At 31.5% G+C, this 27660-nt stretch overlaps 1 protein-coding gene across 3 annotated transcripts; it reads left to right on the top strand.

The window, feature by feature from the left end:
• Positions 1–1502: 1502 nt before the first annotated feature.
• Positions 1503–26089, top strand: LOC124357524 (nuclear transcription factor Y subunit alpha). Of its 3 annotated transcripts, none has more exons than XM_046809405.1 (10): positions 1503–1716; positions 6636–6740; positions 7882–8037; positions 10797–10920; positions 11012–11160; positions 11736–11900; positions 15519–15628; positions 15795–15879; positions 21409–21455; positions 23131–26089. In XM_046809405.1, exons 2-9 carry the CDS (start codon positions 6654–6656, stop codon positions 21439–21441), a joined length of 909 nt encoding a protein of 302 aa, XP_046665361.1. In that variant the 5' UTR covers positions 1503–1716; positions 6636–6653; the 3' UTR covers positions 21442–21455; positions 23131–26089. The 3 variants fall into 3 exon arrangements, with proteins under 3 accessions (XP_046665361.1, XP_046665359.1, XP_046665360.1); XM_046809403.1 differs by having other exon boundaries at positions 1504–1716; positions 11733–11900; XM_046809404.1 differs by lacking the exon at positions 1503–1716 and adding an exon at positions 1726–1924 and having other exon boundaries at positions 11733–11900.
• Positions 26090–27660: the final 1571 nt, after the last annotated feature.

Raw genomic sequence — 27660 nt, 5'->3', positions numbered from 1 at the left:
TTTGCTTCCTGGGGGTTTCAGACTTATTGTTTTATTTATTGTTATAGTATTTTTACAAACATTCCAAGACCTATCAAGGTCAAATAATTAATAATTCACGTTATTCAGTTTAAGTTTTACATTTTAAAATAATATATCCAAAAAATATTGAAATAAGTTAATCAGATTCCAATTAGAGGACTAACACTTTCATATTGATTGATTTTAAGATTTCTGAATTCTTCAAGGCTATAATTTTACTCAAGTCATCCAATAAATATTCCTACATATCTAAAATGATTTTCTGACACTGACTACAACGAATAGAACCTGTACGAGTAAATATGACCCTTAAACCAACCAATATTATAGTCTATTGTTGAACTAATGTAAGTACCTATATAGTTGAATTTTATATATTGTTCTCATTTCAGAAATGCATTAAAATATACACACACAACTCGTTTACATTAAAATAATCTTTATTTTTAATCCTTGAGAACTAGCAGTGTATAAAGTAAGGAATCGCATACGGAAATTACTTACTTGTTTTATAATATCTGATAAAACACGCGTAGTTTATACCAGTAAATTATTCGGATACAGGAAGTAATCTTAAATTTATTAGTTATACCAATGTTATGATTACTCGCGCTCTAAAGAAATTTCCAGGTCTTATAAAGTAGACTATGATGTTACAGAAATTGAGCGATGGCGTGATAAAGTAGACATTCGATTTTGAGTCAAATTAGTTTAACAAACATATAGAATGTCACAAAAAGAATACACTACTGTGACACTCTTTATCATGTTACTGACTGAAAACCAAATTGTTGAAAGGGCATTAATAGACTACATATATTATTATTGTTGACAAAGACGAAAAGAAACTATCATAATGGTTGGAGAGCTATGAGTAACAATGCAAAGTTTGTAGCCTACTTGTTGAGACGATCCTATGAGTAATAAAAAGAGTTAGACCTAATTACTGAGAGATTTCACTTTTAAAGGCAATTTCTTTTTAATTGCATTTCCCCCCCCCCCAATCCAAATGTTTTTGCACAATTCAGCTAACAACAAAACTAACATTAAAATACTACTTATTATGCATTGTAGAACGCATTGTGAAGGTAAATGCATATCTATATACAACTGTTAACGTTAATAATTGGTTTGTTCCTATTTAATGGATAAAATCGTTTATTTGTGTTTAATTAAACAATTATAACGATAAATGTTTAAAATGTAGACTACTCTCTCTTCAAATACTTATTTATGAAACTCTCTTCTAAAGGTGACTTAATTAGTATTGCTACACTTTGGGACTGGTTAGGCTTTATAAAATTATTATTACGGTACTGGAATTATTTACTTAAGGCATAACAATGTAAGAGGAAAAATTATTCTTGTCGATTTTTCGATATTGTTATATTTTCTATAAAAGAAAATCAAGTTATATTTTTTATAGATAAAAATTAACTCAAGTGATTAAAATTTTCGTAGCCTCAATCACAGTCCTTTTTTAATTAACTATCCCCACCAATTTCTGTCATGGCTGATGAAGAATTTAGCTCCCTGTGCGAGAGTAGAGAAGGACATCGACCGCCTTGGCGCGTCGCTACATTGACGGGACTGGGCAGCGGAGAGAGGCCAATACCGAGAGCTGGTGATTCGCCTTTCATTGGTGATACAATTTCCGACCAATCATTGGGAATACTGCAGTCGAAAATATCCAATGTAAGTCCACAAATTGTAAAACAACCTCTAGGTTCATTATTTTGTTTCTTGCCCGCAAAGTTTGATTGCTATCTGTAGAAATTTGGATGTTTTCATACCTTCAAAGGAATTTTAACTTGGAGTAGGCAGTAAGATCAGTAGAGGCCATTTTGTGCAGTGGTATAATTGTGTTGGCATTTTTACAAAATGCCTTCCCAACGTACCCTAGGTATGATTAAATTTTGTGTTTACACATAATTAAACTTGTATTAGATATATTATAACGTTTAGGTGAACCTTTTATAAATAGTTGAATTTTATGTATGAACTTGAGAATGACGTGTACTTGGAGTAGTAAGTGGTATGTGCCAGCGCAGCAATCCATTTACCCAAGGCCTTGAATACTTGAGTAGTATAATCTTTCTACCAATTCCAGTAATAAACATATATCTACAATTAAATCTGTCCCCTTATTATTGTGTATTAAAGGTCTTAAAATAATGAGATTTAAACCTGCTAAGTAGGCCTTTCTATAATTTAATTTTTTTTGGTTATCCTAATTGTAATATAAATTTCATACTAAGTTTAATACCTATCAGATGGTTTTGTGTTAAATTCTACTTTACCTTGATAGAGTATTAGTATCATAAATAAAATGATTATCTAAACCAGTGAAACTAAAATGTTGAACCAATAGTTATAACCTAAGTATTTCAAATTACAGCTGCAGTATAATAAGCAGCCACCAAGACAATCGAATCAGTGAACCAAATTATGGTTTCAGTATACTAGGGGGTAACCAGTACAACCAAATCAGGGTAACAAATCATCTATCGAGTAGCAATGTTTCAAATTAATTCAAACCAAGTAAAATAATTTGTATATTTGAGTTTTCTCTATAAGTACAGTGGCGATGTACGTATGTTATTTGTATACCAAGTTGTCAGACATGTTTATCCTACAAGATAGTAAATAGTAACTAAATACTACACTATTTGTATCATTAGATATAAAACAGCTGAGTTATACTGTAATTTGGGCTGCATTATAGTAAGTGACCACCACTGCAACCAAATCATCGATATTCATGATTAACTAAACTACCAAAACCAAAATGATCCAATTACATTATAGTCTAGGTATTTCAAATTACAGTTTAGTTCAGCTGTTTTTATAGCCTACATAAAAAAAGTAATAACTTAACTTAATGATGAATAAGGAACTATCTAGTCCATGTGTATTTGTAAAATATAACAAACAAATAGTGTACAATTGTACACTAGGTAGAGTACGATAAGCAGACCCGGATTTTTATATCGAAGAATATAATCATCGATACCCAATATTCGCATCTCAAATCCTAGACTATCAATCGATAAAAATATATATAGTCCTCAATAACAATCATATGTTTTAAATTAAAATTGAAGTTAATATTTACAGTGAGTTTCTTTCCCACAAATTTCACGTAATGGGTTTTTCGGTACGAGTCCAACATGTTGAAGCCACGAAAAACATTTCTTATCATCTTTCAAAACAATGTCGTGTAGTTTTCTAAAATTGACTGCCATTTTTAATAATCAAAATTACTTATGTAAAACTGAAATATTACTGTACGTGTATTATTTGAAAGTGTTTACAGCTATTGATATAGATTATTTAAGTTAATAGTTCAAAATAATTAGATAATTGATTATATCAATGGTTATGATTAAGTAATATCGGTTGCCAATTTCGATATAAAAACCATGTCCGCTTATCGTACCCTACCCTAATATTTAGTTACTTTTTAGTATTTTGTAGGAAAACGTGTCTGACAGCGTGTTACACTAATAATAGACATACATTACCATTGATTGCACTTGGGGGCCATTATTAAAATATAATCCATATTATTTTACTTTGTTTAAATTAGTTTGGAACAATATTGTTATTCAATACATTAAAAAGAGATGGAAGTCTAAATAACTATGATTAGAATGTTTTTGTATTCGATAGTTTAGGTATTTCTAATCGATAATTTATTACTCGGATTCGATTGTGGTGATCACCTACTTTACTCACGGCTATAATGTGGTTCACTTATAATTCGATTTGTCATGGTGGCCATCAAATATGATTATGCTTAACCCACACATAACCTCAATATCTACTAAAAACAATAGTAGTGTTGTTGAGAGTATTTGGCATAACCTAAAGAGTTGTTGACAATAAATGAAAAACAGTCCTCAAGGTAGTCTCGTTCAGTAAAATATAAACATTCTATATGTCTGATTACAAATGCATGAGAGATCCATAAATATTACAAATTCACCCAACCATATTATTCTACACAGTTAGAGAACAATTGCAACCATAGTTACTATATTGCTCAATTACATAAATTTTCCTTAACAACTGAAAACTAAGCAATATCTTTTCTTTTCATCCTCACGCAGTCAGAAAAAAAAACAAATTCATACCCACTACACAAATTTTAACAAGACAAAGTATCACTATTATTGAAATAGAAAGCAACAGACATAATGAACTTACCACAATTGCTTAATGCTTAATTGTCCATAATGTTTTCTTCTATAAATTAACTATCCTATACAGCAAAATATGAACAATCAGAAAACGGGGAAAAATATTTCAACAAGATGTGCAAATAAGATAGGTTGTGCCAAACAAAAATATGTATTGATAATTCTATTATCCCCTTCTCGTAGACACCCCCGTATATATCACGTAAGACCCCGTATCTGCCCCCTACCTGGAAATACTAATTTACCTCCTGTCATGTAGATCAAAAGACTATTTTGGATATAACCTAAATTTCAAAGATTATTAATTTTTGTGTATTACATGGTTTGTGACCACCTAAATATTCTTTCTGGACAAAATACTATATTAATAAGATATTTTTAAAGTGGTTTTGGATAATTTGACTAAAGTAAATACTTTCCAAGTTGTTGACAAGGAATAAGGTATGAAAGAAATGTAAAAAGCTATATGGAAACAAACACCAGGAGGACTTGTTGCTAGTTTGGATTTTCTGCACTTCTCGTAAACAGCCTGATTAAGTTTGCCTGATGTATAATTTTGTTATTAATAGCCTAATGTAAGTTATTAGTTTTCATTGTATTTCAAATAATTTATTTTAGTATTACATTAGGTGAGTAATTAGTGTTATACCTTAAAATGGAAACAATTTGTGTCAAAGGTGGTTGACACCTGGAAAAAATCACAACAGAGTTGAGATACCTGATAAATGAGTAATAAGGTCAGCAGAATTTTGAGTTTCCGTTGGTGTAGTAAAAAAATTAGAAAAGAAATTTGATCTCCTTGTTTGAGGCTATTCTTTTGGCATTCCTATAAAGAAAAAAAATAAGGTTAAATAACAGAATTCAATAATTTCGATAAATATCTCATCAAGAAGGCAGTTTATTTTTCTAAAATTATTTCTATTAAAATTGAAAATGAGTTCCAATGCTCTATATATTTTTTTTATAAGCTAATAAGCTGCTGGAGCCTTTTTGAACAACAATAATAAAGTTTTTAAAAAGCAGATAGTGATATAGAGTATATACATTCACTCACAGCTAACTCCATTATAATTTATATAAGTTACATAAACAATATAGAAATACAAGATTAAGTTATGCATTTTATGAATTAATAGTTTTTTGCCAAATTTACTTTTAATCCCATTTTTAAATTTTTAATAGTCTTCTTTCAGTAGAATAAGAAACTTGTATTTTATGTCTTGTATATAAACAAATATAAACCTTATAAATTTAATCAGTTTCAATGACATGGTTACTTAAATTTAAATATAAAATATATTTTAATAGATGATTTTGATAAGCCAAAAATTATTGAAAGTCATGTTATTATACTATATTATGAAGTACATCTTACATAACACTGTGTCGCTGTTCCCTGCCAATTATAATTAAAAACACTTCTTTATTTTTATATCTTCTACAGCTCAAATCGTGCTTCTCTTACAAAAAAATGATACAAGCCTTGATTACTTCAATAGATTAACTGTTACTTTTTTGGGTACTTTAGTATTAGCTGGTCACTATTTTAGGTACAGTTTTCATACCTGCAACCTAAAAAAACTAGATTTTTAGAAAGAATAGACTTTATTTGGCTTACTGTAAACATTATGTGGCCATCAGTGCGGGCTTTCATGCCACCTCGCACTTCTGGTGAAAAAAGGGAAAACATCCCTTAAGATAACATCTAAATTCAAGCTCAGATCACGTGAGCACTCAACATCTAAGTTCAAGCTCAGATCACGTGAGCACTCATTAAATGGATAGCCTAGTAACAAATAGTATATAGGGACTGAGCGACCCCCTTCTTGCTGACATCGCTTACTTTTGGGAGGTAGAAAGCAAGAACTGACCATCATAATATGTAAGTTTCACAGTAAGTTAAATAAAACCTGTTCTTTGTAATAATATAATTTTTATAGGTCCTGGTTAAAAAAAGAGGGATTAAAAAAAGATAGAGGCCGATGGATAGTCTTAAGACAATAGTCCAATACCTAAATAACCTACCCTTTTTTGTTTCTTTTAAAATATTGTTAGAGATTTTCATTTTACAACCATTTATTAAATTATCAAGTTCATCCGTTGTCAGTTCCTCAGTCGTAAATTGTTGTCAAACAATAACAATGTTTGTAATTAACGGACTAATAAAACATCAATTGTGTGTATGCTGACCATTTTTAGATTTTTATTATAAGCTAACAAAACATTCACTTGATAGACAAAGTTCATGTATTAAAACTATTGAGTGAATATTTCATATTTCTACATCTCTTGGATGGCTCACATGTTGATATATTTCAGTATTAGCGTAGCATAGTATTTAAACAAGCTATTAATGTGTTTAAATTTCTCTTATAATTTGTTTGTTTTCTATAACATCATATATTGTTTTAGTACTGATTTTGGAGAATCATGGAGCAACAGATCTCAACTGCGGATGGGCAGCAGATGACAGTCATGCAAACTGTCCCAGCTTCGGCTGCCCCACAGCAAGTCCAGGTAGGTCTAAGATACTGGTACATTAATAATTAATAAGGTACATAAGTTGTTTCTAATGTGAACTGCTGACGAGATATTTGGATGACATAGGGGCCTAGTTCTGTCGATGTTTTGTGGTCAACTCGTCATATTGCACTGTTTTTAAACTTGTAATGTAATAATTCTAATAATATATGTTACATTACAGAGTGTATTTATTCAGCAACACAACATATAATAAGTATCTTCATTTGGTTTTACACTTTGAAATCACTACCAAATTTCCCTACTCCTTAATGTAACCTTAATGGCAAGGGTAATAACATGTAACACACAACAGTCATTACAATTCACTTCACTCACTATTAGCAGCCTAATCACAATTGTGCAAGGCAGTGAAACTTCTACTAAAACAGATGTGTCCGTGATGCAGTGATGAATGTCAAACTTCAATGTTACTAAACACTGGCAGATGTTTATAGAACAGTTCTCTTGTCCGGTGATCGTCTGTCTCCTGGCCTTGCCCATTTGAATTCTCCGAGACTGAACTTTATCATGCAGTCTGTGAATGAATCAACTTTAGTGGACTACTTGGCATTAAAAATTTAGATTCGTTAAGATTTATAAAACATTATCAGGTCGATAAATAAAATAAAATAAATGATAACATGATCTGTGTAATACAGTGCCAACAAATAAAAATTTAAGTAACTCCTATTGGAATTACACTCCTTAAATTCTGTTTAATTACTTTTAAATGTTAAGTTTAGGTAAGTATCATGATGCTGTTTGATTTTATGAAAACATTATCCAATATAGTCTGCTTGCTGAGTATGAAATGTTTCAAGCTTGTATTGTTACGAGTCTAAAAGTTACTATGTAAACTTATATGTACGTTTCTGAAATTTTTCTTGTAATCCAGGTGAGAAATTTGACCAAAATGCTCATTAATGCAATTTTAATTTTGCAAAAACAGCCTATGAGTTAATGCATAAATGTGTGTTACACATTGGTGGTAAGTGTAGTCATCAGGGCTGTGAACCCTTGAAGGTGGCAAAACTAATTGAGGCCAGGCAAAAAGGAAACTACTGTAATTTGTACTATGGAATAATATAACAATGTTCTTAATAATGGTCTTAATAAGTTGAATATTTTATGACAGGTGTTCCAAGTAAACCAGGGAGGCCACCAGGTTATCCAGGGGGCTAGTGGACAGCCCATAGTGGTACACTCTGTGCCAGCAGCTGGGCAGACTATACAGATACAGAGTGGCCAAGGCCTTCAACAGCTGCAAGTAGTACCTGTCCCTACACTGCCAGTATGTAATAAGCTTAGATTACCGTATTTTATTACTTTACATATGTCAATGTTACTCGTATACAAAACATGTTAATCATTTTGAAAAACTTTTTACTAATGCTTATTTTATAAAACCTACTTGATATTAAACTATGCTTTAGGTCTGTCTCAATTTAAAAGTAACATATAAAGTACTTAAGGAAATTTTTTTGGTACTTTGGGATTATACCGACCACACCCAGACATGAATCGTTATTTAACATTTTGCTTCTACTGATTACTAGATTAGCGTAGAAGACTATTTCGTCAGTATAAAACAGGAATTGTCTTATCGCAAACCCCTCCCCATCCTCAGACAGAGGTCAAAGTCGAGCGTCTAGTAGATAACGTGATTGCAGAGCCTCGCCGCCCGTTCAGCTGGTGCATCGCTTTGTTGTACTTTCGTGTTTTACCTCTACATTTCTCCAAACACAAAAATTTAACAAAAACAAACATTTACCAAACTAAACTCTTTATTAAAAAAACACTCAAAACTTGTTTTTATTCTTGATCACATTCCGCCACCCAAAATGCGAGTGCCTCCGGCCATCAGCGCGGGCTTCGACAGCACCTTCGGTGCTGCCCCGCGCTGATGTCAACGAAAGAAAAACATCCCTCGAGATAGTACCTATCAGTAAAATATCAAATTCTAGAGGGGCTAATCAGAAATATAAATTGAATTGAAATGGAAAGGCAATTATGTACCGTGCAAATCACGTGATGCCGCGCGGCCTGCCGTAATCAGGATTCTCGAGAAAGATAAGATAACAGCGACAACAATACCGATCACAATACCTGGAAATGCTTGTAAGTTTGTAATTTTGTAATTGAAGAGTTGTTTTTTCGTTCTATCATGTTTGTTTCTATAAATTTCTATTTTTGTGTTCTTCATACTGGTGTGGTCGGTATAATCCCAAAGTACCAATTTTTTACTAAAAATAATAAATTTTTTATTAACCCTTTGTGCTCGAAAGTCCAGCAACACTAGCCACACCAAGGTTGCAGACAGCTCGTGTAGGTTTTGCCGTAGTTTGTCCTTGCAACTCATATGGCCAGTACAGAGGGGCGCGCTACTTTCCTTGACAGCTTGGCAGTCATATTTGTTGTTTGCCTCCTTAGATCAAAATTATTTTTCAATATTCTCGCAGTTATTTGGATAGTAATTTAAAATGTTTAAAGAAGAAAGGAAAAATAATTTAAAATTTATTTTGAATGAATCTGTCTAATGCAAAGATAAACATACATTTGGGATATTTAACTCATATATACGTATATTGTTAAAAAAGATATGTAATACAATTTTATAAACTAGGCTTTTACAGTTATGTTACACTCGGACATTAACCAATTTACATTTTTCTCAGCATACATTTTTTTACGGAATAATACTTTTTTAAATACATACCCCTTTGTGTAGTCAAGAATAATTAGCACACGTCTTCTGGTTAAATTTTCTAGGTTTTTATCACTTCGGTGTATAGGCCCACTACGTGTCATTCGTCTTATTCACACAGTCAATGTTTAGAGAAGAATTATAGGCTAATTTAAAATTTACTGCTTTACTTAAAAATGACTAAAGTAAAGCTGCTCGATAGGTTTCAGCTCTCACCAATTATTAAGAGAATGTTAGAAAATAACTAGCCTACTATGTTTAGTGGCCAGTGGTGTTAGCCTTACGAGCTATGGACGTATTATATCTTGGCCAGTACTGCTGAACATACAAGCTGAGACAACATTATGGCAAAAATTAATCCGCGCTTCCGACAAAATGGCGGTGCCAGTTATAAATACTGGCATTATAAATACTGCCTTCGAGGGCATAGAGTTAATAAATGTTTTTTAACTTGAATCTGTTGTATAGGCTGGAAAAAATCAAATATAAATTTTACTAGGACAAAAGATTACATCTGATAAAACAATGATTTTAAAAGCAATATAACTCAAAAAGTATTTAATAGATTTGGCTTACTCTTATGTTTTCTTAAATGTAATACGGGTTGAAATGTAAGATAAAATTACTCTAAATTCATAATATTAGATTTTGTAAAATAATTTTTAAGTAACCAGTTGTACATTCTAGTTCTAAAGATACTTATAGGCACAGTTCTAGCAGACAGTGATAATTTAATGAAAAAGTGTATACCATACAGTTAGTGTGAATTTGCAGTCTTTGTTATATGAGCTTAAAGGGCTATAGGGTAGGATGGCAGATATTTTTTTGCAAAGAATGATCAAAAGTTCTGCCTTTTATGTGTTCATGAAAGTTATCTTAAAGAGCTATGAATTAACGTGACCAAACCCAAAATTGTATTATGTGGGTGAGACAAAATTGTAAAAATTTATGTACGTTTAATTAAACATACCAAGGTTTAACACACAAGCAAATTCAACAGAAAATAGAAAAAGTTGGCTTAGGTCTGCAACTTCTGAATGTACATTTAGTTTTAAGTATTTCCAATTAAATTTTATGCCTTTAAAATACAGTAGTAAAATTTTTTTGCTGGAATGGAGGTTTCGTTTGAACAAAACATTTATCTATATCCAGCAATTTGTGTGTCTACCAAGTCTCATTATATTTGTAGAAAAGGAAGAGTTGATTAACATTACTAAGTTGTGATGTGTTCATGTATTCCAGACCAAACTTCATTATATTTATAAAATTCGTCGACTGAACAAATTTTGTATTCACTAAACATTATTATAATGAATAGGGAGACTTATTAGTTTTTTATTGTATAGAACTCTCCTGGCCAAATAGTGATCCAGCAACCTCAGCAGGCTCACATCATCCAGACTCCAGACGGACAGACATTCATATACCAGCCAGCTGTGGAAAGTGCCGTGCAGCAGCCACAACCTACACGTAAGTATTGGTCACAGCATTATCATGTGCTTACTAAGAGATGATTGGTACCACCAAGTTATTCAACTGACAGTAAACAATGTGTCAACAGTGATCAATGTTAACGGGAACATCATGCAGTTAACAAGTCCAGCAGCGCCTGTCCAAGCCGCTCCGGTGGCCAGCCCACCTGCAGCTCCGAGCAACACCATTATTAACACCAGCCCCCAGGCGCAACAGAACCAACAGAACTTGCTAATGGTCAGTCAACACAAGAGAATTACATAAAGTTAGAGCATATACAAATAAAACAGGTATACTTGTCCTGCTTTTATAAGTAACAGAGTAGAGATAAACTAGTTCATTCTATTAACATTTTGAGCCCATTATATTTCTGAAAGTTATATCATAAATTGCCTTTTATTGTTGATTTATTTTCAAGTTGGAAAAATATAGTAAAATAAATCATACAACAGGGATTTTTCTCTGTTAGGTAATATTGGATAATATAGTACTTAAATTCATAACTAAGATGAAAATTAAAAAGAAAATCCTGATAGGTTCACAATAATTTTGAACGTCAAAAAGACTTACTCCAACAAAGAAAAGAAGCATGTATATAAATTCAAAAACATTTTGAAGCATTGTGACGCCCTAATGAGCTTGTTGTCTTATTCAAATAGTTATCTTCACTCATGAATGGACCAGCAGTGAAGGTTTTAACAGAAGGAAAGAAAGCGGTTTTAGTCAGATGTGGATAATAGCACTTGAAATCTTTTCTAATCCTGTACAACCATACTTTCTCCGTCCTCACTACTTGTTTCTGTCTCTAGCAGGTTGGAGACCGAGGTGGGCAGTTTCAGCGCATCCCCCTGCCTGGGACAGAGTTCCTGGAGGAGGAGCCACTATATGTTAACGCCAAGCAGTACAAAAGGATACTCAAGAGGCGTCAGGCTCGGGCAAAACTGGAAGCTGAGGGCAAGATACCCAAGAACAGACAGGTATGTTAGGCATATGACCCTATTTCCCCAATAAAGCATTCTAATTTTTAATCACAGCCTGCCATGGTAAAGGTTTCAAAGTATAACAAGGTGAAAATTTGCTTTAATTATATGCTACCAAATAAGTATGCCAAGTATCTGAAATTCTGTTATTCTTATGAGTCATACACTATTATTAGTGAGCTTCGAGTAAATAAATGGCAATATGTATTATTATTGGCAAAAACTGCTTGCAGAGTTGAGCTTGGTTGAATAAAGTTTGTTATATTTTTGACGGGACTCAAACTGGTGATTCTTTTAGAAATAATGTTAACCAACAAACGCCATTGACGCGTATACGCAATCTCAAGACTTTTGCCGTTAACGCGTTTGGCGCTTACACGCATTCTGGCTATATTTTATTTTTTTGCGTCTTCATGGTTACCCGGAGTGCAGTTATATTGTGTTATTCCGCGCTTGGTACCTTTACAGAATGTAAAATGTAGATGAATTCTCAGGTTGGATGTCTTTGGGTACAGATGCATCTATTTATAACAGGAAGCGGGGCGACTGAAGGTCACGCACAGCGCCTGTGACGCTTATATGCATGGCCCTAGTCTTACTCCAACCAGTGTGCCCTTCCCTTGAAAACAATGTAATTGATTTTATACATTTATGTTCTATATATTACAATATATTTGTAATAAAACTGATTAAATTAAAATTTTATTTTACTTTTTTCTACTTTTCATACAGCGAAGACACAAAAAAAAACAAATATAATTTAAACGTAACATTTAAAAAAACGCAAGCAAAAGTTCTAACGATAAAATAAAGTATAGCTGTTCTGACCCAGAAATTTGACAAGAAAAATTTTTTTTTTCTAACTTTTGATAAAGGTTGCAAATATAAAAAAATAAGGCGTTTGAAAAAATTAACCTATGGATGTTTTTCAATAAATGTGCACTAAAAGAAAATTAGCCCATTTCAGCATGGCACTATAAGGGGTAATTGAAAAGTTGATTTTATTAATATAGATTATTTATATTCATAAACATGTTTGAAAAACTCAAAGTAAGATAATAATCTGTTTATTATAGTGATAAACACCACATAATCAAATTATATTGGAATAATACAATTATCCATTTATAAATGCAATTGAAGTCTTTTAACGTTTATGTTAAATTTGATTATATTTTATTGGTAAGCATGTATATGGGCATAAAATCGTTTACCTTGTTTTGTGGTGGCTGGAAGTACCTTTCAATAGTTTACAGATGTGCTGCATACAATGTGATACTCTGTGCTTATCGATCGATGCTAGGCCGGTGTTTGTGTCACAGAATATAGTTTGGTAGTACCGCTTAATGCTGCAATTGCGTATATGCTTTGTGATGGGCATAAAATCGTTTACCTTGTTTTGTGGTGGCTGGAAGTACCTTTCAATAGTTTACAGATGTGCTGCATACAATGTGATACTCTGTGCTTATCGATCGATGCTAGGCCGGTGTTTGTGTCACAGAATATAGTTTGGTAGTACCGCTTAATGCTGCAATTGCGTATATGCTTTGTGATGGGCATAAAATCGTTTACCTTGTTTTGTGGTGGCTGGAAGTACCTTTCAATAGTTTACAGATGTGCTGCATACAATGTGATACTCTGTGCTTATCGATCGATGCTAGGCCGGTGTTTGTGTCACAGAATATAGTTTGGTAGTACCGCTTAATGCTGCAATTGCGTATATGCTTTGTGGTGGCTGGAAGTACCTTTCAATAGTTTACAGATGTGCTGCATACAATGTGATACTCTGTGCTTATCGATCGATGCTAGGCCGGTGTTTGTGTCACAGAATATAGTTTGGTAGTACCGCTTAATGCTGCAATTGCGTATATGTTTTGTGGTGGCTGGAAGTACCTTTCAATAGTTTACAGATGTGCTGCATACAATGTGATACTCTGTGCTTATCGATCGATGCTAGGCCGGTGTTTGTGTCACAGAATATAGTTTGGTAGTACCGCTTAATGCTGCAATTGCGTATATGTTTTGTGGTGGCTGGAAGTACCTTTCAATAGTTTACAGATGTGCTGCATACAATGTGATACTCTGTGCTTATCGATCGATGCTAGGCCGGTGTTTGTGTCACAGAATATAGTTTGGTAGTACCGCTTAATGCTGCAATTGCGTATATGTTTTGTGGTGGCTGGAAGTACCTTTCAATAGTTTACAGATGTGCTGCATACAATGTGATACTCTGTGCTTATCGATCGATGCTAGGCCGGTGTTTGTGTCACAGAATATAGTTTGGTAGTACCGCTTAATGCTGCAATTGCGTATATGCTTTGTGATGGGAATAAAAGATTTGTATTCAAATAAAAGAATAAAAAGCTATTAAATTCATATAAATATTTTTTTTTTGTTACATAGAAAAAGAGAATAAAATAATCGAGAAAATATAGTTTTCATTTTTGGATAAATAGTGAACTCTAATCCAAGGGCGGCAGCAACTATATGACCCTTTAAGGGTTTATCCTTCCCATGCCGTAGACGGATACATTAGAATGGTGTACTTTGACCAAAACCCCAAATACAGTTATATCTGATATTATAGATTATGTCTCTTTGAGAATTGTTTAGTTCACAAAAGGCCTTTGAAATGCCCTGTGCACGCTCAGTGCTTATCACGGTTGTCATGGAAGTATTTTTAAACAACCTTCACTTTGCGGTAGGGGGAGGCGAGTGCCCTTTGTCTAACTCCAACCACCTGCTCATCAGTTCTGCGTCTCCTACAGAGCCATAATCAAACATATCCATGGCATCTGTTACTGCATTCTCGGTTGCTTTTCAGTTTAATTACATTTTACAGTACTAGTGCATATCGCAAAGTTCTGTGAAATAGTTAAAAAGTTATCATAAACAGACATGCCTTCATGGTGGTATGAAGGCAATCTTAACCACCTGAAACCACAACAATCTCTTGACTAAAATCAACATGAGTGGCTGAAGGGCAGTTAGAACGTAACTGTATGGTTCCTGTTGTGGTAGACCACAGCCTGTTTCTTTTTTTTAACAAGATGTTTCATTTCTTGAAATCTAATGAATTATTCATTTGTAATTCTAAAAAAGCTTATTTTAAACTAAGGCAACGTTAATTATAAACTTAGCAATCTAATTATATTACAACACTCAATTAAACATGTATACAGTCAAAGATTTAATTCAGTAGTTGTATATGGAAGAACAATACAAGTAAAAGTTGTGAAACATTTACCATAATGTTGACAAAAACATACTATAATGTAACACCTGACTCGTAAAAATAGTTTAAATACATGCCTATGATTAACAATGTTTTAGATTATGATCGTTTTTTTTTTATATTAAAAGTTTATGTACCAAAACATAAATTGCCACACAATTGTTACCAAAATCTTTTACCTGAGCCAAACAATATAAAACAGACTCTGTCACCTCAGTTTTTAATTTTAAAATACTTTTTGTAGATAAAGACAATTTATTGTTCTTAAACATTAAAAATCATATACAATCTTTGTTTCCAGCTGTGTGTTTCACAGTTGCAAATGTAAACATTCGTGTACCAAAGTTTTGTTACCATTATTTAATTGTGATTGTGTTCAGAAATACTTGCACGAGTCTCGCCATAAACACGCCATGAACAGGATACGAGGTGAAGGTGGAAGGTTCCATTCTGGCTCCGTTAAAAAGAAGAATGAACAGAATAATGCCATGTAAGTTTCATACCAATTAAAACATAAGATATGGTAAATATGCTCAGTATAACGTATATCTCATCAGGTGTTTTGAGACATACCCTGAATTGAGGAGCTTAGCATATACTTGTTGTAATGGTATATTTTTGTAAAGAATAGATAATAACTCAGAATGATGTTTCAGGCAACACCAGTTCCAGGGTCGACTACAGGGCATCTCCATGGCAACCCTGGATCATACAGCCTTGGGTGCCCAACTCATTATCGAGGTTTGTATTGGCTAAAATAAAACCATAATTATTACTGTCTTCAGTAAAATTGTCTAACTTACTACTTTTTTACACAATATGGATACTTAGTAAATTACTTTCCAATTTGATCTAGGTTGTAAATTGACGGAAGGACCAAATGTTGGAATTGGAAATTCCATGATAATATTTACCATTATTATAAACATTAAGCAATTGCCTACTAAAATGTTTCAAAGGAATAAAACTACTTCTTAAGTTTTGAAAAAATATATTTTCTTTATATGCATTTAATTAATATACTAAATAAGCTTAATATAAATAAAATAATGAACATTATGAGTGAAGAGCATTAAACATGTGTTGTTAGTTCATTTAATAACATCAATTAGAATTTTGTCTTACATAAATTTTCAACTGATTGTTACATTTAAAAGTTGAAATTAATAACTGATGTTGATTTTATCCAGTAAATTATCTAATAAATCAAGTAAGTTAAAGCGTTAAAATATGTAATAATAAGATTAAATTACCAACAAAACCGATGTATAATTAATTATATTTGCTTATAATCAAACAAATTAAACAAAACTTAATGAACAATCAGTAAAACATGTATTGCATCCAAACAAATTTTATAGCAGATGTTCAAAATACAACAATGAGCTATTGTATCAATATTTAGTCTCTCAAAAGCAGCTAGAGCGTTAACTAATGTAGTTGTAGGTTTGGGATAGAATCTTGGCTTCATTTCTATGCATATGGATCACGTAGTAGTCATCGTACGCACATCCTCTATAGATTAGGGAAGATTCTTGCTTTTCAAGAAGTGAAACATTTGCACAATACCCGGATGTCCAATATATGCGTGCATCTGATAAAGTTTTTAAGATTCCCAAGTTGAAAGAGAAAAGGAAAACGTGGGAGAAAATCATCTGCTACAACATTTTCTTTAAGACAATAGTAGACAATATCATAAGAGTATGTTGCTAACTCCATTTGTGACTAGGATTTCTTCTTTACTTTGCCATTATGCTTTTGGTTGAACATGTACGAAATCGACTTTTGATCTGCAATTAGTTTGAACCATCTTCCAATCAGGAAATTTGCTTCCTTTTCAATTGCTGGCAGATTTGTTCACATTTAGTTCTTGAGAAGAAACATGTAGGTCTGTTGTTACTAGCTTGTGATAGCGTAGCTGTTATAGTGTAATCAGACGTGTAGGTTTGTTACTGTACACATATAAAATTACCTATTATAGGTGAACCGCTAACAAAGAAAACCTGCGCAGAAGCAACTATTTGAGCAGCACAGCGCAGGAGGGGCCCCCCTCCGGCGGGGGGGAGTGGCGAGTGGGCGGAGCATCTTCTTGTCAGCTGTTTAAATCTTGTCTTGCTCGCGCCATATTGTTTATACTGCAGTTACTTACCTATTCTCTATCTGAATTGTTTTGTTGTGTGTAAGCCTATACAAGTGTTGCTTAGCTCGCGTGTACATATAGTCGATGGCTTCTACATCTAAATCGGGGTGTTTCTCGGGTCGTCCACTTCACGGACAGGCTCGCGAAATTGTGTATAATGTCTACAAACATTTGAAAGACACAAAGGAACAGTACAGGTTTACATTACAACGTAGTCGAGGCTGCAAGCAATGCGACTGGCGTCTCTGAGTCCTTAATTAAAAAAATAGCAGCTGAGGGAAAAACGATCTCAAGCAAGAAGAAGTTTGGCTTTTTGCACTCCCAATGGCAAAAAAGGTAAAAAAAAATAAAAAAAATTCTTGTTGACGATTTTACAAAATGCGTCATAAGAAGAAAAGTACATGATTTTTATGGCATTGAAAAAAATACCTCCTACACTGGCTAAACTTTAAAGCTCTGTTAGCGGAAGAGAATATCCTAAAGTGCGGTAAAGGAATACTTAAGAAATTTATTGAAAAATATGGATTCAAATGGCTTACAACTCAGTCCAAAGCGAAAAATATTAATAGAACAGACTCATGTAGCAGGCTGGCGAGCGCAAAACTATTTACGCAAAATTCAAAAACTGAGAAATGAGAAGAAAAATATAGTGTATGTAGACGAGACTTATATTAACAAGTCACACGTTATCCGTAAGTGTTGGCAGTCTCAATTCGAAATTGGGATAACGAAAGACGTTGGGAAGGGCCCAAGACTTATAATAATTCACGCTGGAGGTGAAGCAGGGTTTGTTCCAAATGCCTTAAAAATATGGATGCCTACCAGTAGGCCTAATAAGAAGGGGAGGAAAATCAATGTGTCTCAAGACTATCACGATGATATGGACTACACAAAACTTTTCCAAGTGGGTCAATCAATGTCTTATTCCAAATCTCCCTGAAAAAAAGTGTAGTTGTTATGGACAATGCAAGCTACCATAACAAGGAAGACGACAAAAAAACCAAGCAGTGCGACGTTAAAGGCCGACATCCAAGACTGGCTCACCCGGCAAGGTATTGAATTCGCTCCGACTATGACAAAGGCTCAATTGTTAGTGTTAGTCAAATCTACTCCTGCGACAAAAAAATATTCCATTGATAAATTTTTTAATGATGCTGGACACACTGTAGTTCGTCTGCCGCCCTATCATGCAGATCTGAGCCCAATTGAGTTAGAACACTTTACTGGGTGCATGAAAGAAAAGAAAGAGCTCTGCTATAAGTTATTTAGTGAGTACCCAGTTGCGAAATGGCGGAAGTGTTGCGAGCACGTCTATAAATAGAAGATACGTATAGGCAGAGAGAATATGTCATAGACGAAGCAGTGGATAAATTAATCATATCTGTTAACAACGACTCATCGAGTTCCGATGACGATGACGGCACGGTAGTGATGGACAAAGGGATCTAACGTCTGAAAGTGACGGCGAAGTATTAGAAGGCCCTGGTATTGCCGTTTTAACGATTCGACCAATATTGACACGAGTAACCATATTTATTTGAACAAATATATTATAAGTAAAATATACACATTGTTTTTACCGTTCACATTGAGTTCTTATTTACGTTCTACTGTTAGTACTTTTTCATTGTAATTAAAAGACTAGTCCAGTTTTAAATGACATATATTTGTGTTAATTTTTATTATTGTAGGCCTAACATTTATGGGTCCAGAGCAGATGTACTTAACGAGGGAGTTTACATTTTTGTTGTGAGGTTAGCCACGCCCACGCAGTGGCAGTGGCCAGTAGAGATGTGTCGTTCGGTCTTGGACCGTTCAATTCGAACGAGTCAGTCAGAGTGAACGAGTGATCCGAATCGGAGTCTTTCAAAAGACTGTTCACTTTGAAAGTTGTGTTCAATTTGGTGGCCTGGCAATCTGAATAAATTTGATACTTTTTTCCAAATCAGGTGAAATGAAAATGAAATGAAAAATGGTTAATAAACCATTAATATAAAAATAAAAATAGTACAATAAAACACATATACACGTTTTGCAAAAAACGTATGCAAATACATACAATGTCTGAAATCGTGTATCAAGAGTGTAACAAATACGGTACTTATACGTAGTTAATTATTTCTCATTATAAACTAACCTTGTATTAATTCTATTTAATTCAGTTAAAATTTTAAATAGAAGAATAGTATAACCGGGATGAGCCTACATGGGCCTAGGACCTGTGCGTAGGCTCTGGTCGTGAATATTAGAACTCAAAACTAATAATAGAACAAATGATTTTATAAGTAAATAAATAGTAGTTTAGTAATTTTTGAGATTATTAAATGGTTTTAGAATTTATTTTTAATCCGGCTGGATGGCAATGAGAACAGTGACCACACGCAGGCAAATTTATGAGTCACATTGATAATGATACGTAACCGAGTATAAATCTAGTTTTGCTGCACTGTCGTATGAAGTATTAGTTATGGTAATTATAGTGAAGGACAGACCGAATAACAATAAATAGCGAGGAAGAGGTTAGAAGTTCAGCGATAATAAGGGACAACAGGGTCTATATACTTCTTCGCCATCTAACGATAGTAACCAATCCATGTGGTAACACATGGTCGATATAGGTGCGATGTGCTGGGTCGATCTGAGAGGAGGCGTTCTGAGTAGTAGTTTGCATAAATAATTATTTCAATGAACCGTTAAAACTTATAGTCAACCTGGGTATTAAGAAAAGTGGTGGGAACTTTATCGGTTAAATGTATAAAATGTGTTATTTATAAAAATAAAATTATTTTCAAACGAGCAATGTGTCTGTTTGATGTTTAGTAATTTATTGAAACATTTGTAGTGGAATAATCTTATGATAAATCAAAGGCATATTAATCAACCAAGTCCATTGTTCTTAAGTATTAACGTTTAAAATATTTAGTAATGCATATAATAACATACAGTTAATTTTTGTTAATCATTTCTATTAATAATATATATTTACATTTACTAGATTCCTGAAACAATGCATTTATTGTTATATATCTAACCATTCACTGTACGATATGCTGTTTCTTCCTCTATTCGAATACTTTTTTACTAGCAGATCCTTTCGTTCAACTCGGTCATTACATTCAGTTCATTTTGTTCAGTCAACACGATGACCAGTAAAACACGCTCTAGCGGGTAAGGCTTAGTAACTCTGTACTGACCGGTTCAACTGAACGGGGTCGCAGCAGTGAACGATACCGACTGAGCCGGATTAGTCAGCTGATTTATTAGATTGAAATAGAGTGAGCGCCGAGCAGTGGTGGGGATACTTGGAGGGGTGGTGGGGGGATATTTACCCCACCCTGCGTGAACTCAAATCAACAAGGTTTTTTTGTTAGCGGTTTACCTATAATAATGTTTTGGTAGAGTTAAGAGTTGGTTTCAAGAGAATGTAGTCAGATGTAGGTGATACGTTACAGGAAAAACAATTTTCAAACAAAATTTGTAAATGTACTGATGCTAATTTATGAAAAAAATTATAAGTTTACAAAATTTTTTTAGTTGCTTTGTAACAGCATGATTTAGAATAAAACTGGAGAAATTAATTTTTATACAATGATGACTGGCTCAGAAATTGTTTTATTACTCAATTTTGTTACTCACTAATTATTGATGAATATGTGACAATCATGTTCCTTATTCATCATCAAACTGCGTAGGTAGGGAGAATAACTAACACCAGCAAATTCCAAAGAAATTACTTGTTAGTGCTCTAATTTTGATGCCACCATCTTGGAGTATGATTGCAAAATAACATCCACGTTGAAACAAACCCCACAAAATACGAGCCACAGACACCATTCATCCACTACCAATGATGTATCACCTGCCACTTCAAACACTAACCACCTTAGAGGCATCAAGTCCTGTTGAAACACAACTCTTCACTCCACCAAACATTATCAGTGGCAAAGAAGCTCTCACTATAACAAGGCTTTTCTGTAGTGTTAAGAAAATATATATCATAATACATGAAAATTAAAAAATGTTTCTAGAAAACAGCAAATAATTTTTAAATTTTTGTAGACAATTTGTTAATTTTTATAATTTATTTATCCATTAGTACATAATTTTTGACCAATATGTGTGTTTTACAGAACCCTGACCAGCAGTACTGGAGTGTCTCTTAGAGCTCTTGGAAAATGTAAGCACATTTAATATTTTTAGAATTTTAGATGAATGCAATATTAACTTCACCAAACTTCATCATTGTATTCACATTGTGTAATCTGGAAATTACAATACAAAAAATAAAGGGACTTTAAAAATCTTTTAACTTTATTTAAAATTTATTGCATTACTTTTACAAATACCATATATTGTGAATTTTTTTTAAGGGATGTCTTCTTTTGTATTTTATTTATTATGTAATCATTATACTAGTCAACTTGTACTGGTTGATTATAAATTACTGCCAACATAAAATGCTTTATGGGGAACAGTAATATTTTTTATTACATTATAAATATTGGTATCTCATCATCTTTCTTTATCAAAAGATTAGGTAGATTTTATGTGCATCTCCTTGAAATTTTAGGTTAATGTAGATTATGTTATGTTTGTAAATTATTTCATACAATGAAATGACTAGTACTCATTAATACTTCAATTTTCTAATGGTTTTACTGCAGTTACTGTCTTGAAATAATATAAAAAAGTTAAGTAACTTATTATAACAAATGTTTTAAGAATTCGAAAATAACTCTCACTTTTACTCTGTGATTCTGATCCTGTTTGAAAATATTATTGTTGTTGTTTATTTTTTTTCAAATCTGATTCCATCTAAAAATTGTTGTTTATAAAAACATGACAGCACAACAGTGCTGATTTTATTGTTATTGCATTGCTAATTTTATTGATATACACTATTCCTTTAAACTACTGATTTAGAAAATATTTAAAAAAATGATGTTACATTTTATATTAGGATTATGGTGTACATTTAAATTTTTACTACAACTACTGATGCTGAAAAGGAAATTATAAAAATACAATTTTAAACTAATGAATATTATATCAAACTTAAATGCGTTTTTAATATTGTAAAACTAATTCAAATTTTATTTTTACTTAAATTTCACATCTGTTTTACCATTCTTATTTCATATTTAGAGGAAACATTCTGTTCTTGCCAAAAAAAAACAATTTTATCTGTCATTTAATCTCTAGTTATCAGAGTTACTTGAACTAACAAGCCAAACTTTCATTAAATAACTAAAACACACTAAAGTAATTGAAAAAATAATTTAAATTTCTGATAAAACAGTTCTGTTGTACTAGTTATTATAATGGCTTTGATGTAGATAATTCAGATACATCATTAATTAAAAACAATATAAGTTTCACATATATTTTAATTAATGTAGCACCTTTGTTCAGCTAGAATTCTAATAACATTTTCTCAGGTCACAAAATTACCATTTTAGCAATCAATAGCATTTTAATAATTTCATAATCTCAGTACTTACTAATTTGAAGAACTCATACATTATGTGTTTTGTGTTTAAATAAGTAAACTATTTCATGGAAATGTTTTGTTACATATACAGTTAAAGGAATATCTTTCGTTATAATTATATAGTTAAACAAAATAATATATTTTTTTAACACAAAGAAATTTTGAAAATTATATAATACAGGATCAGTCCTAGGTACGAAAAACAATTTTAATTAAATTGAGATAATGATCACATTAGATTTTTATTTTTGATCATGTTAGAAATCACATTTGTAGGCAACTATTAAAAAGTGTCCAGTTTACTAGCAATTCTGCATTTCATATTGGTACATAAAGTGTAAAATGGGTTTCTTTCTTGCAGTGTTTAGGGGTCGTCATGCAGTCCGGCAGCTCCAACACAATCCACCGAAAGCTTGTGATATTGTACATACGTCGTCATCGCACCTGTACATACTTTATTTATTGTTACAAATTTAGATTATTTCACTTATTGTTTGCACATTATTTGTGTGTAAAGGGTTATCACACTGAATAACTTGTGTAGAAAACAAACATGTAAATTTAAGTTATTATTGAAACACAACAAGCCTATTTGTATATATCAGGTATTTTCAATTAAACTGTTAAGATTGTCTGAACCAATAATACACTAGCTTTAATATGATTATTTTATTTAAAAAAATTTAAGGATTGAAAGTTTAAATAGTAAATATTTCTATTGTAACTGGTTGACCTTTTGAGTTCTGCGACCATTTTTAAATTCCAGCTGCAGTTTAACAGACAAATTGATAAAGGAGAATTTTAAAAATATGCTAGTTCTGTCATACAGTAACAAGTTATCTTTTGTACGATATATAACATTATAAAATGTTAGTAATATATTTAGAAAATATCTTTCAGTATTTTCTTAGAATAACTTGAGATTATTCTTGTAGAATAACACATTAAATAACACTCATTCAACACATTAAATTCGTTATTTGTTTCTAATAGCCTACTTTATATCAGTATAAACATCAACAGACCACAATTTTAAATGTATTTATTGTGAAATAAATTGTTATTTAAAATGTATACATCCAGTAAGTATCATCTGACTAAATCCACAATAATCTAAACAAGTATAAAAAAAAGTTTTATTACTTCAAATACGTCATAAAATCCTAAAGGTTAACATCATATGAAAATAACAAATGTAGGTAGATTATTTTAAATTGTAAGCTTGTGTAAAAAGTGATTAAAAACAAATAATCATGTTAAATGCTAAGTTCTTAACATTTTGTTTCTATGTCAACCAAAAATGCTTATTTATTTTATTGGATTTTTTAATAATAATAAATGTAAATACATAAATAGTTTTTAGCTGTAATAATTGTACTTACATTTACTTCATGTAGATGTTATTTTTTGTTAGTTTTAAAAAGAATATTGTTATTTATTTTCCAAAATATATAAGGCAGGTTTATGTAAAATAAGTACTGTTTTGGTATATAAAAGAAATTGATTTATCTTTCTATAACAATTTTACATGAAAGCCCACATTTTTATCCACTTTTCTACATAATTGACGTCAATAGTAAGGCACTTATCATATCTAAAAACAACCTTTTGTGTACTATCATCTTAAAAGTTTGCCACCTGATTTAATAGCAACTGCAACACGAACAGTTTGACGCTTTTGTCATCATTGCGGCACTGACCTTCAATATACTTCTTCTGATGAAAAAACAAGTGTTAGTCACTGGGCTAAATTGGGGCTGTTTGGGAGACTATCAAATTGTTTCTAGCAATTGTCTGTTCATTTTCATTTTATCATATACTTTTTGCACCAAATCGCTGATGATTATTGAGGGTCGTCCACACCATTTCTCATCTTCACCATTCTTTTGACCATCTTTTAAAGTTCTAACTCTTTTGAGTGTCATTCCGTAACTTATAAATAATGTTTTTTATTCACACTTCTCAATACTGACAGTGAATTTCAACAGCTTTCACGCCTTTAGTGCCAAGAATATAAATAACAGCAAATACTTCACAGTCGGTGGGATTTTGGGGCATTTGAAATATGCATTAACAGATGTAAAAATGATAAATTTTTGCCGTACAATTTCTATATCTGTGGCTTGCTAACAGCTGAAGATAGATAGTACACAAGCGTGGGACACAACCTCAGCACTGCAGCAGCGAAATTTAAAAATTGTATTTACTTAAAAAACACGCCTTGTATTTTATTGATGTAATATCTCTTGCTGAAATCTAACAATAGCATTGTGAATTATTTGATTACATTTATTTTCAAAATTGTATTTTTAGTTTTCTTCAAAGAAGGAACTACAGGCTTCTCAACTTCATTGTGATTAAGTAATTCATTCATTATTATTGTTCATTAACTAAAATTATTTTACACTAAAAATCGCAATAGAGAACGGTATAGCTAACTTCACTCAAAAATAATAACAGTTAGTTAAAAAACTAATAGTTAGCCTAAACTATAAGAACCAGATGTTTGTTTGGGCCAATTATTACTATACTGTAATGTATATTGTAACACAGATTAAAATCAAGGGAGGCTAATAAAACATTAAAATTGAAAGCAATTAGACAGTGTATAGTAATTTCTGTGTGTTCTTCATTTTGGTTCACAATCTTATTACCTCAAATTCTTCTGATGTTGATAACATTTTAAAACTGGTGAAGAAAAGTTGCAAATAAAATTAATTGACTGAGATGTGATTTAAACTGTTACAATGTATCAGCTGCAGAATCTAAATCAAAACAATATTAAATAAAGTTTTTATAGTTTATAACTAACACGAACTTGTCATTTTTACTCAAACGAATTAAATAAAATTCAAATACATGTGATAGGCATTATTGCATTATTTTACAATTATTTCAATATAAAATTTTTGACACATCCTTTGTTTTAAGTCCATCTTTAATCTAAATAGATTGCACAAGTTTATGTTATAACTTTTGAGAAAATTCATATCTCTTTTAAGCTACCAACATATCAGTTATCCAACTTATTTTAAACATTTTTGCTTTGTTCAAATGAGTATTTTTTTATATTTAGTTTTTAAATTCAGTATTGTAATTTATTGTTACTTATGTTAATGTTTATCTAATTTCCATTTGTTATTAGCAAAATCGTCTTGTTATGTTATTCATATTTAGGACATTGAGAAACATTTGAGCAATTGATTATGTTTTTAAAGTGGTTTGTGTATTTTGCTAAAAAATATATGAAAAAGTATTAAAGCATAAAAATAAGTTGACACATTAATTACTTTTTATGCTTTTTTATAATGTTTATATTGTTAAACTGCATTCTTGTAGAAATTGTATTGATTTTATTATTAAAGGCTATTGCTTATATATGTAACACATTTTTTATGCATATAATTTTTATATACCATTATGGGACATTGTAATTAAATTTATACAGAAAATTTATTCTAAATAAAAATCATTATTTCTCTAAACTGAATTCATTGCCTGGAATTAATTGACAGTGGTACTTTGAATGTTTGCCAAAATTGTACAGTACATTCCATCTAATAAGAAAAAACTATTGTTTTATTTAACCACAGAATTTTTGTATTTCTTTGCAGTTATTAAACATAAAGCAATTAAGAAGCAGTAGCTCATTGAATATTTGTTATGAAATATGAAATGGTACCTTTTTGGTAGCATTTGTGTAGTATTAAAAGTAACATTTATACATTTGTTTGCAATACTTTTTAAATTCATTTTATACATTATGTAAATACTTGTTTTATTTACTTGAATTATATACTTGTTTGGATACTATATTATGCTGCTAAACAAAAGTAGTAAAAAATGTTCAGGCAATCTTGACACAGTCGACTAGCAACTTGCGCTAATGGTTCAAAGGCTTAAATTGTATGAATTGATTTATTACAAAATTAAATTACTTTGTACTTAATAAGATGTTAAAAACTTAAATAAAATAAAATTTTGTTTAAAAAATCAGAAAACATATTCTTGGTAACTCAATTTCAGATCTAAACTGATTGACAACTAGATCACTGATAATAAGTTAAGTTTAATTGGTAAAAAAATTACTGTGTTTGATGTTGTAGTGTGTAAAATTATAGCTACCAGAAGTTGAGAATGACCTTAATTACTAAAAAAAGTTCTGATCATAGTTTTAATTTTATTTTTTATTATTTTTCTAGAAGCTATATTGTTACCATTGTATGATTATGTTATAATTTATAACAGTTTGTAAATATTATGTTAATATTGTGTACTATTATTGTTTACGAAAATTTAAATCTTGGTTATATAAATTAATTCAAAATATTTTTAAACTTTCTTATAACAAAATTTTTGTGAAGTGATGAATAGCCTAAGTGTTGAAAATATCTTTAATTACTTATGTTTATTAGTGTGTTTGTATTTTTGTGATATATTTTTTAGGTTTATAAATAAATAAGTCTTTTATGACTGTAATTTAAGGAATTAAGTATTTTGTTAAAATGTACTTAACATTCTTTACATTTAAATTAAGTAGAAGTGCCTTACCTCCAAAATGCTCATGTAAAATTTATTTTGGTCAAGTTTAGTAAAATATTTTAAAAGGTACTATTTATTACTAAAAATTTATAACAAAAAATAAAACATTGCAATATTGTTTCATTAATTTTGTAAGTTTCCATAATTCACAGAAAATAAAAGTTAATTTAATTTAACATGTGTAACTTTTTTACTCAAGGCCCAATACATTTCATTGCTTCTTCTTAATTTACTTAGTTTTAACCTTATATCTGGTAGATGGTTAATGGATAGTCATTTTTCAGTACACTTTTACCGTCACATTTTCACTGATATCTTTATTGCAGAATTTTAACAAAAAGCCCTGGCG

Source organism: Homalodisca vitripennis, chromosome 3, assembly GCF_021130785.1.
Source record: "Homalodisca vitripennis isolate AUS2020 chromosome 3, UT_GWSS_2.1, whole genome shotgun sequence".
In the NCBI taxonomy this organism is placed as follows: Eukaryota; Metazoa; Arthropoda; class Insecta; order Hemiptera; family Cicadellidae; genus Homalodisca; species Homalodisca vitripennis.
Note: the sequence above shows the minus strand (reverse complement) of the source record. Positions and strands in the feature narration are given on the sequence as shown.

What these genes read in the sequence shown, in the direction of transcription:
- LOC124357524 (XM_046809403.1), top strand. Translation starts at nt 6,654, where the DNA reads ATGGAGCAACAGATCTCAACTGCGGATGGGCAGCAGATGACAGTCATG. An exon ending in TACCTGTCCCTACACTGCCA is followed by an intron (nt 8,038 to 10,796) that starts GTATGTAATAAG and finishes TTTATTGTATAG; the next exon opens with AACTCTCCTGGCCAAATAGT. An exon ending in AATGAACAGAATAATGCCAT is followed by an intron (nt 15,629 to 15,794) that starts GTAAGTTTCATA and finishes ATGATGTTTCAG; the next exon opens with GCAACACCAGTTCCAGGGTC.